Source organism: Plectrocnemia conspersa, unplaced genomic scaffold (genome assembly GCF_051122295.1).
Source record: "Plectrocnemia conspersa isolate PC_06_02 unplaced genomic scaffold, ASM5112229v1 ptg000010l, whole genome shotgun sequence".
In the NCBI taxonomy this organism is placed as follows: Eukaryota; Metazoa; Arthropoda; class Insecta; order Trichoptera; family Polycentropodidae; genus Plectrocnemia; species Plectrocnemia conspersa.
In genome coordinates this window covers 18,866,017-18,883,794 of record NW_028277174.1, presented here as the reverse complement: position 1 = coordinate 18,883,794, position 17,778 = coordinate 18,866,017, and the positions used below count along the sequence as shown (strand labels likewise).

Below are 17,778 nucleotides of genomic sequence, written 5' to 3'. Positions count from 1 at the left end.
CACATTCACTTTGACAAATTCTAGCTTTATATGCATAATATATATTAAATGGCAATTTCTTTCATTTTCAAATAACTTATTGCAAACTTAATATTGATTGAAAAAATAACTAAAGAAGAAAAAACTTTCTTTTAAATTTTTTGTACCAAATATGTTTATTTGCATATTCTTTATACAATTTACAAAGCAAAAAATGTATTTAATCGTAGTCATGTATTTTATTTAAAGAACTAATACACTCTTAGGCGTTTTCTAATTCGCTTGAAGTATTCGCTTGTAAACATATGTGCATGCCCTGGGTATAGTTGAAATTAAAAAAAAATGCTCGTCGTCAAAGATTATAGTTTACGATAAAAAATATTATTTATTTTATCATAATTTATAAACCGTTACGAACATTTTGACCTTTCACATAACGGATTACTACTCTTCACGGATTTTAATCATTAATATTTTTACACATATTTTAACTAAACTGGCATTTTCGTAATCATGCGTAAAATCGAAATGTTTTACACAATATACTGTTATATTCATTAAAAAATATAAAGAATATATCTTATGATAAATTATTTTTTTCTTAAAAAAGCACAGAGTTACAATTGGATGTACGACACAATGTATTTAATATATTTTACGCATAGGCTGCCAATTTATTTAAATAATGTGAAAATGTTTAATGTAAATTTTAATTATAAATTAAAATTCGGTAATATTTTATTTTTATAGTATTTTTTTTATTATGTTATAAAAATATACACATTGAAAAATATTTTGTATATAAATATATTGCCATATTTAAAAAATATAGAGGCGCAAGTGTCACTCGAAGCTTTGACGTCGTTAACCTATTTGTTGACGTTTCGTGTTGTGTGTATAAATACTCACCGGCTTAAATCTAAAATGCCACCTAAGAAAAATACAAAAACTAAAGAAGCCAAGTCGGAAGACGATAAAGGTATGAACAATGTTATACCCAGCCTTAAAACAATGCTGGAAATTTCATATTAATTTTTAAATAAATAAACTGTTCTGCTTTTTGTAGGTGGTAAAGAAAAGAAAGGTGGCTCATCTGTTAAAGTAAGACACATATTGTGCGAAAAGCAAAGTAAATGTTTGGAAGCGCTTGAAAAATTGAAAGCGGGACAGAAGTTTCCCGACGTCGCTGCCACATACAGCGAGGATAAAGCCAGGCAAGGTGGAGACCTCGGATGGCAGATTAGGGGATCCATGGTTGGTCCGTTTCAAGATGCCGCTTTTAATCTTGCCATATCGAACGTAAACAATCCGATATATACGGATCCACCGATAAAAACTAAATTCGGTTATCATATTATTATGGTCGAAGGAAAGAAGTAAAATATGCATCTGCACTATTTAGAGAAACTTTTATATTATTCACTAAAAGTATCATGTAAATATTTAAATACTACTTTGTTAACATTTTATATATAAATAAAAACATTGAACTTTTAACTATTTTTTTAATACATGCTACAATATTTTATACAGTTTTAAATTAATATTATATGTTATGTTACTGTATGAAATGAACAAGAAGGATGGATTCATATACAATACTTCTATTTTGAATAATAATATTTATTTATTATCGGCTGAAATTAAAAGCAAAACCTTCAGAATAAGTTGCAGATACAAAATAACAAATTATTCTATAGATTTTTTGTTATAAATGACTCAATTAGAATAGAAAAACTTTTTACATCAATAATGTTTTTGATTGTACTGAACCCACTTTTAGCTTCAGAGGATATAATAGCAATAACATTCAAATTCTACTTTAGTTTTACAATTACTTTTTTGAATCTTTTTATATTTTATATCTCTGCAATAAGAAAAAACTTTTTATTTATCTATGCTACACCTCAATCTATAGTGTTTTACAAATATTAACCAGCCAATAAATTTGAGACTTATTTATGGACTATACATTCTATTGTTTCAACTTTTCACTTAACATAAAAAATATGGAAAAAATAAAATTACTAGGTATATATGTATATGCAGTGAGAAAAACATATTTTCCTATGGCTCGTATTTTTCAGGTCAGATTTGTAATACGGTTGTGGTAAGAAGTTATATTAAAAGTTCAGAATAAATATTAGATGGTCAGAATTCATATTCATCAGTAGGAATTTATATTTAACGGTTGTAATTTAAATTGGACTGGTCAGAATTTATATTAAATTGTAAGAATTATTTTGACAGATGGTCAGAATCATTTTTTTCAGTTATCAATAGTGTAAATTGCATAGTGTTGTTAACCCATCCCGTACGGAAGGTAGAAAAATCGCGAGCGTTCCGAACCGGGGGCCTTTTTGTCCCCCAGACTATTCTCGAAATGATGATACTTTTTTAACAGAAAATTGTATACCTAATCATCTAACACGTGTTTCTATGCATATTTACTTTCATAAAACGAATAAAATATCTTTTTATTAACATTTTTTGCAAATTACAGTCATATTTTTCGGCGACATTTCTGGCCAAAGAACGATCGGCGATTGAGGGGCGTCTACAGCGTTTACTTGTCGATGCATGTTGCAGCGTTTCTCAAACACTGACTAATAAAATTATTATTATTTAATTATTTTTAAATCTATTAAATTTTTAACAAATTAAATCAATTAAAAAATTAGTAAAACATTATATTATTTATATATAACTTATTATTGTTAAAAATAATAATTGCACAAGAAATAAAAATAATTCACATTTTTTTTAAATAATGTATTTATAATATAAAATACAAAATAACAAAAATAATATATTTATATTTAGGATAATAATATAAATATTTCATTTATTCTACGCTTGAATCTTGTAAACAATTTTGACATGACAATATTTTCAACTGGTGTTTGTGAACTGTACATATCGCTTTTTTTTGCAGGTGGTGCAAAAAATCGAGTCTTTTTGTCCTTATTTCTAGGGCAAAAGCTGCACCTATTTCTCCTAACCTGTTCAACGCGATTTTCGGGGAGTATTGTCAGTGGAGTAACAGTTTCAACGTTAGTTGCTTGATCATAAAGTGTGAAACCATATTGAATATGTTTATGAAACGATATCCCACTATTTTTTGAAAATTTATGTTCTCCTTGGCAAGTTCCATGGCTAACTCTGTTGACAACAGTGTGACCGATTGTTTTTTTTTTCGGAACATATGAAACCAATGTGATGTCATCGGTAAAGTCAAAACGACTAAATAATTCCTCTCGCTAGCGTAAACGCAAAAATTCTTGCGGTATTTCACGCTTATTTTTTCTAATTGTTCCTGTTAATGTTGTCTTCCAAAAGTCTTTGAGCAAGGGGCACTGACGAAAATAAGTTGTCAGTAATGACACCACGTCCAGTTCCAATAGAAGGAATAATTAGATCAGTCACTACCCTTTCACCTTGGTTTCTCTCTCGTACTTGCTGCTTTCCCATGTATGGTTGTATATTTAAAATATACGACGACTCTACATCAGCAGCAACCCATATTTTTATTCCATATCTGCCGGGCTTACTTTTGATAAAAGCACGAAATTTATCTTGCGATTGTTGAAATCGTAATTGTCTGGTGTTTCTGTCATCAAAGCGAATTTTACTGTATAAATATACGAATGTGTCCCTTGAAATGATCGTAGAAAAAAAGAATTACTTAAAAAGCTGGTTAGATGTCCATATTTCCTTTAGTAGTAGTCTACGGCCATTGCATCTTCTAGAAACTATCAATACGCTGATGAATGCTTCTATTTCCGGTTGGTTGGTGTGGTCTTGATTGTCATTTCTAGAGACCCGATTAGTCTCCACTACTACTTATTTCTTGAATCATCGCTGCAGTCACGAAGAGAGCAAAGGTTTCCTTTATTGTAGTCACATTGCTAGCCTCTGTTCCAAGTCCTGAAGAAGATGTTACGATATTCTGGATTCGCGTTCTGGAATTGTATCGTGGAGTTGAATGCCATTCTAGACCAGATCTTGACATGAACGTGGTGTCTTCTGGTGTAAATTCATCATCTTCGGTTTCTTCATCTTTTGATGAAGAATCGTCAGCTTCGTTATTGATTACATCATTTACGTCGGTGGCATCTGAATCCAACTCTTCAAAGTCGATATCACTGTCAAAAGATTTATCGACATTGACATCATCTTCACATTCGTCTAAAAGTCTTTCTGTATCTTGTCTGGACGACATATCCCAGTATTTTATCACAATTTATACCGCAAAAAAATCACCAAATACGTACATTACAATATACAGAAAATAACAAAGTGTATAATAAATAATACTTCCTACATGAAATAAAAGGTATAGGATGATGGAATTACAAAAATAAAAATAATAAATCAGCTTTGCAAACAACGAAACACGGCAAAAGATAGGGAAACACTGATTTGCCAGCACGTGGCTTTCTCCAGACAATGATTCTTCTGAGAAGGTGATGGTATACCAACAGCATTTAGCTTTCTCGTTCTAACTCATTATGGAAACCGACCGTCGACACATTCATAACTTTCGAGTGCGAATGAGCTCAAATGTTATCCTCTATACCTGCCCTTCTTGGAATTGCAAAACTGACGGTCACTCACAAATAATAGATATTTTACCGCAAATTTATATTTTAAACCGTTATACGATTTCGAAATTGACTCGAAACAAATTTTACCTATGTATAATCTTTAATTACAGGATTACATAAAATGTGGGTCTATTAAAGGTAGTAATTAAAAAGTTACAGGGAAAAACAAATTCTTGGGGTACTTTTTGGCCCCCTTTTCGCCCAGGAAGGGTTAAATAGATTCGTTGAGAGTTATTCATGGGGTGTTTAATTTTCTGACTAACGCTCGCTCGCACTTATCCAATCCAACAGTTTTGGTGCAAATCAGATATTTTATAAGATTTTTCTAAAATAAATAATTTATTGCCCATTTATAAAAGTTATATTTTTTTAATTCATATGATCGTCTTTTATTTTAATTATGATCGCCATACATTTTTATTCTAACCATTTTATATTTATTCTGACTCTGAATAATATAATTATGACCATTCATAATTTTAATTCTGATAGTCCTGTATTTTCATTCTGACCGTATGATATTTTTATTCTAACTAATAGATATTTACAAATATTTTGAAATATTTAGAAACCTTTTATAAAATTTTATATTCCTCGTTTTTGTTAAATGCGAGTTGATCACAGAGTGGAATTATGAAGAAAATAAAAGTATGATGATGTATGTATGTATAATTCTAGTAGCTGTCGACATTTAGTAACCCTTTTTTTTACACAGGAGGAGACTTTTTTTCACATATTAAGCAGCTCATATTACAAAAAAACGCCGCAAAAACATAAGAGCAAACGCGTTACATGTATAGACAGAACAGATATTCTCTAGTCTGTGCCTGAATATAATGTTTCTGTTACACAAACCTAATTTTATTCTCTTTAACGTCGAGAGAATACTAATTCATTACATTACTCAAAAAAAAAGAGAGAAAAAATGTGCAATATGTACAAATGTAATCTTTGACAAGATGCATTTTAGATTTAAAAAATACATCAGTTACAGATCGTCATTTGAGTGATTTGGTTGTGATTTTTTTATACAGCTTACGATTTATAATGGAAAGTTCTTTAAATAAAAGTAAACTATAGTTAATTAAAATACCAAGGGTTAAAGGAAGTTCTTATATTGATCATGTATGTATGAATATTTCTGCCAAAAATATTAGAATTTATAGCAGGTATTTGAGTAATATTTATATTTAAACAATGAAAATCGCTTAATATAAAATATAAAACCATAAAGTTGGAAATGTTTTTTTATGTTAAACTATTGTTAATGTTGTAGTATTATCTAAAAGATTAAGATAGAAAGTTTAAACAACTTAGCATTATTTTCCCAACAAAAGTATTTTATACAATAATTGATTACCACTTGATTATATTTCAAAAATCACAAACAACACATTTACATATGTATTTACATACTATATGAGAAAAAAATAAAAAGTAAGTTATTAAATTTTGTAAAAAAATCTAGGCTAAAATCTTTTTATCTATAAATAATATTGTCACTGTTGGATTATATTACCGCTACTATTCACATTTTGTCGAATTTAAGTAACAAAATACCCAATAAATCGCTTTTTGTTTCATGTTAAAATAAAATAAATAAATAAAATCGTAGTATTTTGACAAAATATTTTTTATTTCATAATAATCGTCATTCAATGCAAATGTTTCATATTTATTATCAAATAATTAATATGATTATTTATTTTTCAGATGTCATAGGTAACGGATGTTTTGTAAATGCTTATGAAATCACTCGAATGAGTTTCCCTGCGGCTGGTATTTTATAATGTTATTTCGTACTTTGCTAATATGTGGAGGAGCACATATTTATGCCATAAATTGTTTAAATATTATTTCAATAAATTAAAGTGTTTTTTAACCTTAAATAATAAAAAAAATATAATACAAGGCTTAAAAGTTTATGACTGTCGATTTTTTTGATGACATCATAAATGTCATCCGCGGTTAAAGGCTTAAACATTTTTTTTTAATATCATATAAAGTCAAAAGACCAACAAGACGCGTATTTATTGGGAATGATTACGGTGAATACTGATGATAGAGGACGAATTCGAAAAAAAATAGCATTTTTTGGAGACGGGATGTGACGGGTGGAAATTAAAAACAGATTAAGTCGCTGCAGTAGTATTTTTATTGATTTGATGAAGTTACACGTTGTTCATATATATTTACAGTAAGCGGTGCGCGGGGCTCGCACTGGCTTGTGAGTCCGCCAGCATCAACTAAAGAAGAGTCCGCTACGCCGGTATTACTAGAGTGCCGCCAAATTTTGGCCATAATAAACCTAAATAAATACACACACACACATATATATATATATATATATATATATATATATATATATATATATATATATATATATATATATATATATATATATATATATATATATATATATATATATATATATATATATATATATATATATATATATATATATATATATATATAGGCTCCCTACAATTTATTATCTTTAATAAATATTTAATCATGTTAAGCTTATGCGGTACATATAAACAAATTGAAAATAAATATATTAAAAAATAATAAAAAAAAGTTTCATCGGGAAAACAGCAATTGTGAAAAAATGGCCGAAAAACGACCAATTTACAAGTTGGTTTTTATTTTTTTGTGTATATTTTTTTTGTATTGTTGTAACAATGGTTGTTTTTCAGATAAGATCTTTAATTGTGTTTAATTCCATATAATTATTTTTATACACTGGCAACAAAAAATAGCAAGAAGCTGTCAAAGTTATTCGCCACTTCTTACGAACTTGTCTTTTACTTACAATGGATACAATCGAAAGTATACATAATACAAATGAAGACGAAATCGAAGAACTTGAAGAGAAATTAGATATTTTGACGTTTGATGGAAATGTCGTGGAGCATCTACAACTGTTAACGAATGCACCAGAACCAGGTTGGTTTTGTGAATGAAGTTAAAAAATAAATGAAAAATAATAAATATAACCCAAAAATATTATACCTGTTATAGTATTTAAAGATTTTTGTCGCCTGGCATTGGATTATTTATTAAACGGGAGCAATGAGAAGCGCTATATCATTGCAGCAGGTAATACATATAATTTAAATCCTACATACTATAAAAATAATATTGAATATAATATTTATTTTAGAGAAATTAAATACTACATCAAGCAACATACAAAATGCTGTCAATGCATTGATATACTTACTCATTAATGGTTGTAAATATAACGTAAGTAACAGTTACATTGAATTAATAATGTATATTGTACCTATGTTTAATTAAGTTTTTATTACAGCTCAACGAGAAAGATTTCGCCGCTACTTTGGAACAGCTTAGCTTATCCGAAGATAATAAAACAAACCTGATTAAATTCTTCAATGCCAAGAAAGAGCATGTTAGACGCGGTATGACGAGATTCAGCGTTGATCTGCCTATGTTTAATAACTTAGATTGGAGATTGGAAGCACAGGTCGCATCACGATCCCTACCTGATTGTGTAATCCCTTCTGTTTTGCTAGATTTTTCGTTTAAGAATTTTAAGAGTGATCCGAATAGTGAAAATCTTGATACAGATATTATTACTCATAAAGTTCTACAATGCGATTTGCCGAATTTGGATAACTTAATAAGCAATTTAGAGACAGCATTGAGAGAGACCAAGTATCACCATGCCAAGCAAGTAAAGACTGCAATGACCAAAGAGTAGCCTTATGGATGTATCTGTTGAAGATAATCATAGGTTAAAGATATGATTTGAAATTATGTATTTATATGCATTTATAGATAGATTGTGTAACTTTCATATAAACAATTCAATTACCATATTGTATGAGTTAATTATTAAGAAAAATATATACTAAATATGGCTTTATTATTGTATGAATATAATTTTATATTAAACAATAACATTCCAGGTATATGTTATATAAATGAGCTTATTCTATTTTTTATTTTGTAACCAATGTATTTGTGTAATTATCATTACCCATAGAATATTCTTATGTTGTATATTTACTAAACATAAACTTCCTATCTTTTGTCAAATAAGGTGGGAGAATTATAGATATATAAGCCGAAACTACGCCACGTAGTTGTCACTTACGACTCGGTCACTTATATTATGACTTCAACTTAACATTACACTACAATTCAAAACTCACACTTAATGGAGCTAACCAAAATCATTAAGAGCTCAAATATATAGGTCGATACCATCGAATTCCAGAAATAAGCTTCCTTTTCATTTCAGTCGTCAGATTTCGGTCCATTCTAGCTGCCAATAAACTCAATCTTCTTTACGAACTGGGTATTCTATGACGCAAAACTATGGTACAAACGACCCATTCACGTATAGAACACATCTACAATTTATAAGTTAATTTTGTAAGCTATTTATAAAATTATATATATTGAGAAATATATCATATACTTGAACATTAAGTACAAGTTACGTGTATATGACCATTTTGTTGTTTAAAAAGGGTAATTTAAAATATAAAATACAAGTAATTGTAATAATAAGATAAAAAAAATTAAGGAAAAATACAACAACCATGTACAAAGTGAAATGGAGGGGGAAAATAAATAATATTATTATTAAGATATACATTATATCTATTTAACTAGAGACATGAAACTACTGAAAATTAAATTACCCCTCTGTTTAGGCATTTTTGTAGATACTTAAATTGAGGTTTTGTTTTATTGTAGTCACCAATTCTTTATATTATTTTAAATGATTTGAGTTATAAATATAAAAAAATGTGTTATGTTCATATAAAAAATTGATAATGCGCTTTTGTTAAATATTGATCTAAGGGCTGTATGGCAGCAAGCCCTTTAAATTTGATTTGAAAATGTTTGTATTGCTCCATAGTAATTTAATTTAAGCGCTTCATTACTCATGCAAGCTTCGTATAAGTGTTTACAACTGATCATATCATAGTATTATGTTTGTAATTTTTTTTTAAATAAAAGTTTGATAGAAAAAGTCGTCTTTGGAATTAGTCGCAGATGCAGCTTGATACATCGCATATTGTGGAAGATGACAAAAATCCTCTATGCTTTCAGCAAGCCTATTTGCTCAAGAGAAGATTAGAAAAAACACAATATTGCTTGAGAAATAAATAGGCCTTATAAAAATTTCATCATCAAAATACGAATATATATTTTTAATTCAGTGGCATTATCAATTAAATAGGATCGATAATTTCTAAAATCTATAGCCTTGGCCATAATAATAGAGCATTATTTGAAATGGTGCGTAACTCTTTACAAGTGAATAGTTTGACCGAAATATTTAAAGAGGTAGTTTTAACTGTAATTCTGAGAACTATATAAATGAATTTGTCGTTTTTAATTGATTACTGAGTTTTAAAAAGGGATTGCAGATCTAATTGTTCAGTTTTGTTCTAAGTTCGCATTAACCTTGAATTTTTAGCTACTCTTGAAATTTCAATGCAACCAATAATGAATTTGTGTCGGATGTATTAAAAAGCTAATACATACAAAATCAATTTTAAGTTCAATAGCACTTAAATTTGAATATTGATATTGTTACTCTGAGCCCCTCACTGGTCCTCGATCCAATTATTGAGGTTTCGGTTCTCAAAGTTTTAATCTAAATACGCAAATAAAAGAATCATATAAAATATTAAAAGTTTTATATATTTATTTATAAAAGAAAAGCTAGTAATTTCATATTGTCATTACATACATTTTATATGTTATATAAACATCTATATAATAATAATAATAATATAATATTAACAAAATAAAAATAAAATATAACAATTCTTCAATATATGTTTGCAAAAAGTAAAAGTGTGTGGACGGCAAGTCTTATCTTATTTCTTAATGAGACTCTCTGACGTGTCCTCGTAACCTGCCTTTGAATCTGACTTTTCTGAAATGTTTAATGATTGCATAACTTATATTTATTATCAACTATTATAATTGATACAAACCTTTTCTAGATTTCTTCTTTTTTGCATGTTCGTCTTTTCCTTCCTTTTTAGACTTTTTATCTTTAGAACTCTTTTCTTTCACTCCATCACTTTTCACCTTATCGCTCTTTTTTGCCTTCTTCTCCTTGCTCTCAGATTTGACACTTTCATATTCGCTATGATTAATTTTGTTTACAATTTCGTAGCTATTTATCGGTGTCACGTCCATCATCAAATTGACTTCGTCTTGATAGGAATCTTTAGTCGGGACTTCGTCGTACGAATCCTTTGAGTGCTTAACCTTTTTTCGTTTAGATTTAACTTCGCTTTTCTTCGCCGGCTTTTCGTGACTTTGTGATTTTTTAATACGCTCAGCCTCTTTTCCGCTTTTCTTACTAGAAGATTTCGATTCACGCTTGCTCGATTTTGCATTGTACCTTTCATCCCCACTAGGCGGCCTAAAAAAATAATGAATGTATTATATCTAAATAGTATTATTTTAATTAAATAAACATACATATCCAGATCTATATCCAAAGCAGCATGTGGATCGGAAGCTGCGTGTCCATCTTCATTCTCGGAGATTACAAAGTCGCCATCAGGCATTTCGGCAGCTGTGCTAACTACGTAAACTGGCACTATTTTACACATAAAAAAATATTTATCAATTTTAAGTATTCTATAGCTTATATTAAGTATTTGAATATCTCTCACCTTCAGCATCGCTTTCACTATCGGAATGTGTTACTTTCTTCGATTTTCTTCCTTTCCTTAGTCGTTTTTCTTTTTCTTTTTTAGAAGTATCTTTGGTGAGGTATTTATCTGACCGTTTTTCTAAATAATATATATCATATTATACATAAATAAATATTCTTTATATAACTTTCCCAGTTTTATTTTTAAATCGATGTATTTTTAAAGAGCATATCATAAATTTTATCATTACCATTAACTTGCAGAGGCGTTTCCAGCGCCAATTCAGCAATAGGAATGTTGTTAGTGTCCAAATCAACACTACTATTATTATGTGCACTCCAACTCTTCAAATAATGCGGATTATGCAGTAGATTTTGGCGCCTTGCTTCACGTAACTATATACATAATCAAGTGTTTAGCGTAAATAACTTTTATATTTGTTTCAAAATAATTACCATAGACTCTTCTTCGGGTGTTGGTTCAGAAACGTACATTTCTTTATCAGGCTTATGAGGTTCGGACAACCAAGATGGTAAGAAAGTCACCTCTTTAGATTTACCAAACTCCGATCCTTCATCAGAAGAATCGCTACTATCGATCGGTTCGTTTATCCAAGCGTCTAAATCTAACCTATATGAAAAAACAGATGTAAAAAACACTTTATTTACACTACTGTATTAAAAAGCTTACCCATCAGGCACAGGAACTTTACGCTGAGCTTTCGGCGCAATTGGGATCAATTCGCCGCAAAACATGTCCACAATATCGGATATTAAATTCTTAACATTATCGGGAAAATCGTTATTGGATACAACTTCGTCAATCTGATTTTCAAAGTCCGACTTTTGCTCCTTTATTTCAATGGGATCGAAAGAGACGTCGCCAATCAATTGAGCTTCGACAATTTCTGGCGCCGAACTTTCTTTCGATTCATTTTGCTCGTGCGAGTCTTCGTTTCGATCTAAGCCATCTTGCGTACCGTCCACTTCGTTCTTCAGAAGCTTCATTACGATCAGAGCCGTGCTGGCTCTTTCTTGCACTTCTATATAGGCGGAGCTCAGATGAGGTTGTAATTTTTCAATCATGAGTTCGATAAGCTGTGGATAAAACACAATATGAATAAATTGACAATTCATGTTTAAATTAAAAATGTATTATACCTTTTCTAGTGATTTTTTATCGTTCGAAGTAGAATGAACGGACATGAGACGAGCTGTGAGCTTCAACGAATTGTGTAGGAACGAGGCCGTAGTGTGGCCTGGTAAGTTATTCGAGCTGAGCATCGATTTTAGCGCTGAATCCATTACATTTGGATCACTGTTGAGTTGTACAATACAATATCAGACATCAATAAAGACACAAATCATCCAAGTCTGAGATCCTTACGTTGCAAATTCACCAACGATCCAAGCGGCAGCGTACAAAACTTTGTGAATAGTCGCACTTTCATTATTACATAGGGTTCTTCCAGTGTTGGATGTACTACCGCCAGAGGCACACTCTACCAGGAGTGAGCACATTTCTTTGACGGTGAATTCCCTAATTGCGTGCACTCTCACTGCTACGTCCAACAATTGCTCGGCGATCAGATTACCTAAAATGTATATTAATGATACACACAATACTAAAATTTCAAGGGATGAATAGTGGATTGATGAAAATACACTCACCATGTTTACTACTCGTTTCCATTTGCGTGAGATCAACTAGTATCGACACGTACCACTCGAAGTTGTTGATAAATTGATAGTTGTTCTGTGAGCAAATTTCTATTATTTTCGTGAGCAATTCGTCTCTGTATAAAGTACCTTCTGCTTTTTCCATATGTATCATCAGCTTTTTGACAATCTCCATCAAGTTTTTCTTTGATACCTAAGCACGAGAGGATAATTCAGAAATAAAAACAACAGCAACATAACAACAAAACAAATTGGACGAATCTTACCATTCCATATAGTAAACCTAACGCCCTAAGTCTGATAGACTCGTCTTTGTCGTCCAAGCATTGTAGTATTAAATCTTTATGAGATTGCACACTCTTCGGATGCGTCTTGAGAATCTTAGACATAGCAAGCAGTCCTAAATATTTTACTGAAACAACAATAGCACCATTAGTTAAAGATAAACATGTACATAAAAACAACATAGATTAAACCTCACAGTTTTGGTCAGAATCTTCTATCAGTATTCTTAATTTTTGCACGCATAAGTGTATCGGCATTCCACTATCGTTAGGCATGCCACTACTAATAGATATGAGTACGGCTATCACAGTGTTAATACATTCGTATAATAAAGACATTGCAGAAGTGCTGAAAATATAATCATCGTAAACATCATATAATCTAAATTACACTCGCAGGGATCTTACCTATGGATAAGGTTCGTAAGCGGCTCAATTAATTTCTTGCCAAGCCGAGGTTCTAATGGAGTTAGCGCTCCAAACTGCGAACGAGGATACAACGTTAGCTATGCATATATTAAGCGTTACAATTGAAGGGTTTTTGAACTAAATCTAATTCTACGGCAACTCAATTTTTTGTATCTATACAAACACATGTTAAAGTACCTGTAAATTAAATTAATTATCGGTCGAGTAGCTTTTCTTCCAATTTCCGGATCAAAATAGGTCAATGTTCCAAACTGTTTATTTTAAATATTTTTATTTTGTAAGAAACTGATATTGTAATATTATGTAAGATAGTAAAAAAAACTTGAAATTATCAAAACATATTTATCACGACGAGCAACGTTAAAAAATGTAATCAACATTTTTTAATTGGACGATTGTTATTTGGTTGTGATTATGCCCACTTACCAGTTTTATAATTTTTATAAGCATCCAGTTGTTTGTGGAGGTAGTCATTAGTTTAAAAAATACAGGAGCAAGCGATAAATAATTTTTTGGATTTTTCCTAGCCAATTCGCATACAACGTTAACGGCTGCAGATTGAACACCTGAAATTATAATAATACATAAAACATTATATTTAAGTCTTGAATAAGCATATTATATTGTATTTCATTCGGTATTATATTTCAATGGAAATCTTTAATTTTTTCAATATTTTACGATAATATACATTTATTTGCATCTATAAAATTATTTGACAAAACCACGATGGTCTTATTTAGTTGAGAAGCGGGTCCACTACTTCAGAGATAAGATAGTTAATGGTCATCTTCCAGACTAATAAGACTATCTCAACTCGAGAGTAGGTACATAACCCGATACACCTATCAGAGGAAAGTGAAGACTCCATGCGTCCTTTTACAGTTCACGCTCATGAGATATCAGCATTTAAAATATCGTTTTTTGTATTAAGAGAAATATTCACCAGGATCAGGGTCTTCCAGCTTTTCTTTCAATCGCGGAAATGCAGGTCTCAAAGCTTCCGGATATTTGAGAAAAACTTTATACATCATCAGCACAGCTTTCATTCTTAAATAAGGCTTAGTGGAACTCATCTAAAAATGTATTCGAAACGCAATTTAGTTGACAGCAATGGTAATATAATAAAAAAAAGCACATATACAATAGCCACTAACTAATGTCATGATATCGTTTGCAAGATCTCTGGCGAGATCGTGTGATACAAAACAACTAAGACCACTCAGGGCCAACCCGGCTTCGTATTGATTCTGCGAGTTGAGTTCTTTCCGAATCATATTCGTGGTCAACATTAATAACTGAAAATGCAGCAAATAATTATTTATATTGATACAAAATTAACCGATTATTATTAAAATTATACAAACTTCAGAATCGGCGTGAAAAGATTGACTGGCAGCTAAGTACCCGATTCTTTTATACGTAAACTTACTAGAACTCATAACTTCTATTATATTAAACACAGACCATGATATGTCATATCCCAGCATTTGTAACTGTAACGATTGATCAATATTATTAATCAAATAAACTATATTATATTGTACCATTCAATGTTGAATACTTACGTATGTCAATTTTGCAACTGCGTTTGCTTTTACAGCTAGATTATCTTGCCTTAATTCTATTTTTATTTCTTCCATACATTGTGCAATGTATTTTGCCTGAAAATGTATGAATATCAGTTAGATGCGTAAAAACAATGTGTATAAAATAGATTACTCGAAAGACTTATATGAAGTTATACGTTATTTTAAATAATATTATCATTAGTTAAATTGAAAATCCAATAAGTAAACAGCTGTGCGAAACATTTTTAGGATTAAGATCAATAAGAAAGATGCTTTGCTTTCTTTTTTGGATCTTTTATGTTATATATGAGTCAATTGCATTATTAGTCAGCCAAGCCAGAGAAAAATGCACACTAGGTGATTATACAAGGCAGTGTCTTTGAGCTCCTCAATTGATGCGCAAATTGCAAAAATAAATATTGCATATATATTAGAGAATTTTGACATTGAATATATATATAGGGGTAGTCCTTGGGGAAGTCGTTAGTGAGGAGCATTGAATCAGGCCCAAGAATAACGATACAGAAGCTAGCACAAACGCTCAACGTGTCGCCTACATCAGTTTACCGTGCAGGGCTCTCAAGTGCGAGGTGCGGCTACATCCGAATACTATTTAATATACATTTGTTTTTACTTTGTGAAAAAAATATTTTTTTCAATAGATATTGAATGTATTATATTCAAATGTTTCAAATTTTTCCAAAAATTTGTTACCGAAAATTATTCTCACTCTTGAGATCGGTTTACTGGCACAGTGGAGTGTGCTTTTTTCGGCCATTAGCTGCTGACATTATGAAGGAATTGCAGAGGGTAAGAAAAAATATAATATATTCATAGAACATTTGGTTTTTGCACATGCATAAGTCAGAACATATATATGTTGTTTTACACCTAGCAATAAATCAATCCATTGAGGGTGAACTGAACACAGATTTTTGACGTTCATAGATCAATTAAAAAAATATTTCTAATATTATGTTTTTATTTTTTTTACAATCTCTATGTTCTTTATTAATTAATTTTTATTAAATGATTGTCAAAAATATTTTTTCCTTTTCCCCTCATTGTATCCCTTTTTAATTTTTTAAATCCAATTCTGAAAGTGAATAAAGATGCAGCACAGAATGACTATAAAGCAAGAAATTGGAAAATCTGAGCAGATTCAGATTCTATACAAGAAAACCACGCTGTCGATTGATCAAGTATCCTTCAATATGATATCATAGTATACTTGAGAACTATGTTTTCAAATACTGGTACTGATAAAATCGACACCGGCTTAAATTTATTTATTGTAGATTTGTTTCCTTTTTCATATATGGAGTCACTATTGTATTTTTCCATACATACTTTTATATAAAAAAGCTTTCAAAATATTATTTGTAAGTCTGACCTGTCCATCTGATTGATACTGGATCGATGTATAAATAAATGAATTTGAGCCAAATTATTAAGGCATAAGAATTGAGCAAAAGAGAAACTGTGTCAAAAATGCGACATTTCATATGCAACACCTCGACATAATGTTGCTAAATCCAGATGTTTCATATGTTCGAATAAACATAGAAAAAAAATCGAGTCGATGACCATCAACGAATGAAAATTTAGAATGAAATTTTTGTTGGCTCAGATCGCCGATATATAATATATTTATATATAGCGATAACAATCCAAAGTGACTTTGTTTCTAGAGTGACATATTCGCCAGAGTCGAATTTTAGGGTGTGCCGTTACAAATTGACGCGTGTCGACTTGTCAGGATTCGGTATTGCGGACAGAGCGTCATCCATGTTGACCGATTGACGTTTGCTTGTCGGCGATGCGGCGTCATGTCACAGGTGAATGAAGTGTGTGGACTCACTTCGTTCTCCTTGTTGTTGCGGATGCCCCTGACCAGATCCGTCAGGTTCTTGTCGAACATCCGCTCTAAGTTGCCCTTCACTTTCTTGAGCGCCATACCGGCGAAAATCGGCCGCAGCCGCCACGACGGACGACCGGGCCACGATACAGAACTACAGACGGCCGAAGCGTCTATGCGATTGTGGCCATTAACGACAGCGGGGTAATATTGAACAATGAAAGGTTGCAACTAAAATAAATGCGATTAATAATCTTTAAATAAGCTTATTTATTACGGTAATAAAATCTTGATTATCAAAGATTTTATCATGTCAAAAGGCATAGCTTGGACTTGTTCTATGCTCGATAAAAAATATTTCGGTCTCTCAACAGTTAACAAAATTACAAGAGAGCACTTTAAAGTTTTTTTAATGTGGATTATTTTGGTTATGTATTTATTATTACGTGGGTGCGTTTAGCGGCACGTAAGAGTAGCAGGTCACTAAAGACGTCGAGTATCGTTTGCTAAAATCTATATTATTATTCTGTTTATCGTTCAGTATTTTTGTTCAAAATCAAGGTTTTAAAGATTATAAGAATTTAAACAAAATTTCCGATCATGAGAATTCTGCATCACATCGTCACGCATATCTTAAATGAAAATGTTTTGAAAAGAAGCTGAAAACCGGTGGTTTTATAGACGATTCGTTGTAAAAAACAATATATGT

General features: G+C 30.8%; 3 protein-coding genes across 3 annotated transcripts; 2 read left to right on the top strand and 1 right to left on the bottom strand.

Moving 5' to 3' along the window:
* The first annotated feature begins 800 nt into the window (after positions 1 to 800).
* On the top strand, positions 801 to 1,476 carry LOC148230832 (peptidyl-prolyl cis-trans isomerase NIMA-interacting 4). Its single transcript, XM_088194053.1, has 2 exons — positions 801 to 958; positions 1,046 to 1,476. The coding sequence occupies exons 1-2, from the start codon at positions 904 to 906 to the stop codon at positions 1,357 to 1,359; spliced, it is 369 nt and encodes a 122-aa protein (XP_088050179.1). The 5' UTR covers positions 801 to 903; the 3' UTR covers positions 1,360 to 1,476.
* Positions 1,477 to 7,325: 5,849 nt separating this feature from the next.
* LOC148230831 (COMM domain-containing protein 2) lies at positions 7,326 to 8,545 on the top strand. The gene is made up of 4 exons (XM_088194421.1): positions 7,326 to 7,535; positions 7,611 to 7,688; positions 7,753 to 7,835; positions 7,903 to 8,545. The coding sequence occupies exons 1-4, from the start codon at positions 7,403 to 7,405 to the stop codon at positions 8,311 to 8,313; spliced, it is 705 nt and encodes a 234-aa protein (XP_088050547.1). The 5' UTR covers positions 7,326 to 7,402; the 3' UTR covers positions 8,314 to 8,545.
* A 1,708-nt stretch (positions 8,546 to 10,253) lies between these two features.
* g (adaptor-related protein complex 3, delta 1 subunit-like garnet) lies at positions 10,254 to 17,217 on the bottom strand. Its single transcript, XM_088195698.1, has 19 exons — positions 17,073 to 17,217; positions 15,209 to 15,304; positions 15,008 to 15,136; positions 14,798 to 14,938; positions 14,587 to 14,716; positions 14,067 to 14,206; positions 13,620 to 13,693; positions 13,409 to 13,560; positions 13,194 to 13,339; positions 12,919 to 13,120; positions 12,635 to 12,842; positions 12,409 to 12,565; positions 11,939 to 12,345; positions 11,704 to 11,878; positions 11,499 to 11,643; positions 11,267 to 11,386; positions 11,070 to 11,190; positions 10,574 to 11,010; positions 10,254 to 10,512 (listed from the first exon to the last, which is right to left on the bottom strand). The coding sequence occupies exons 1-19, from the start codon at positions 17,166 to 17,168 to the stop codon at positions 10,454 to 10,456; spliced, it is 3,135 nt and encodes a 1,044-aa protein (XP_088051824.1). The 5' UTR covers positions 17,169 to 17,217; the 3' UTR covers positions 10,254 to 10,453.
* Positions 17,218 to 17,778: the final 561 nt, after the last annotated feature.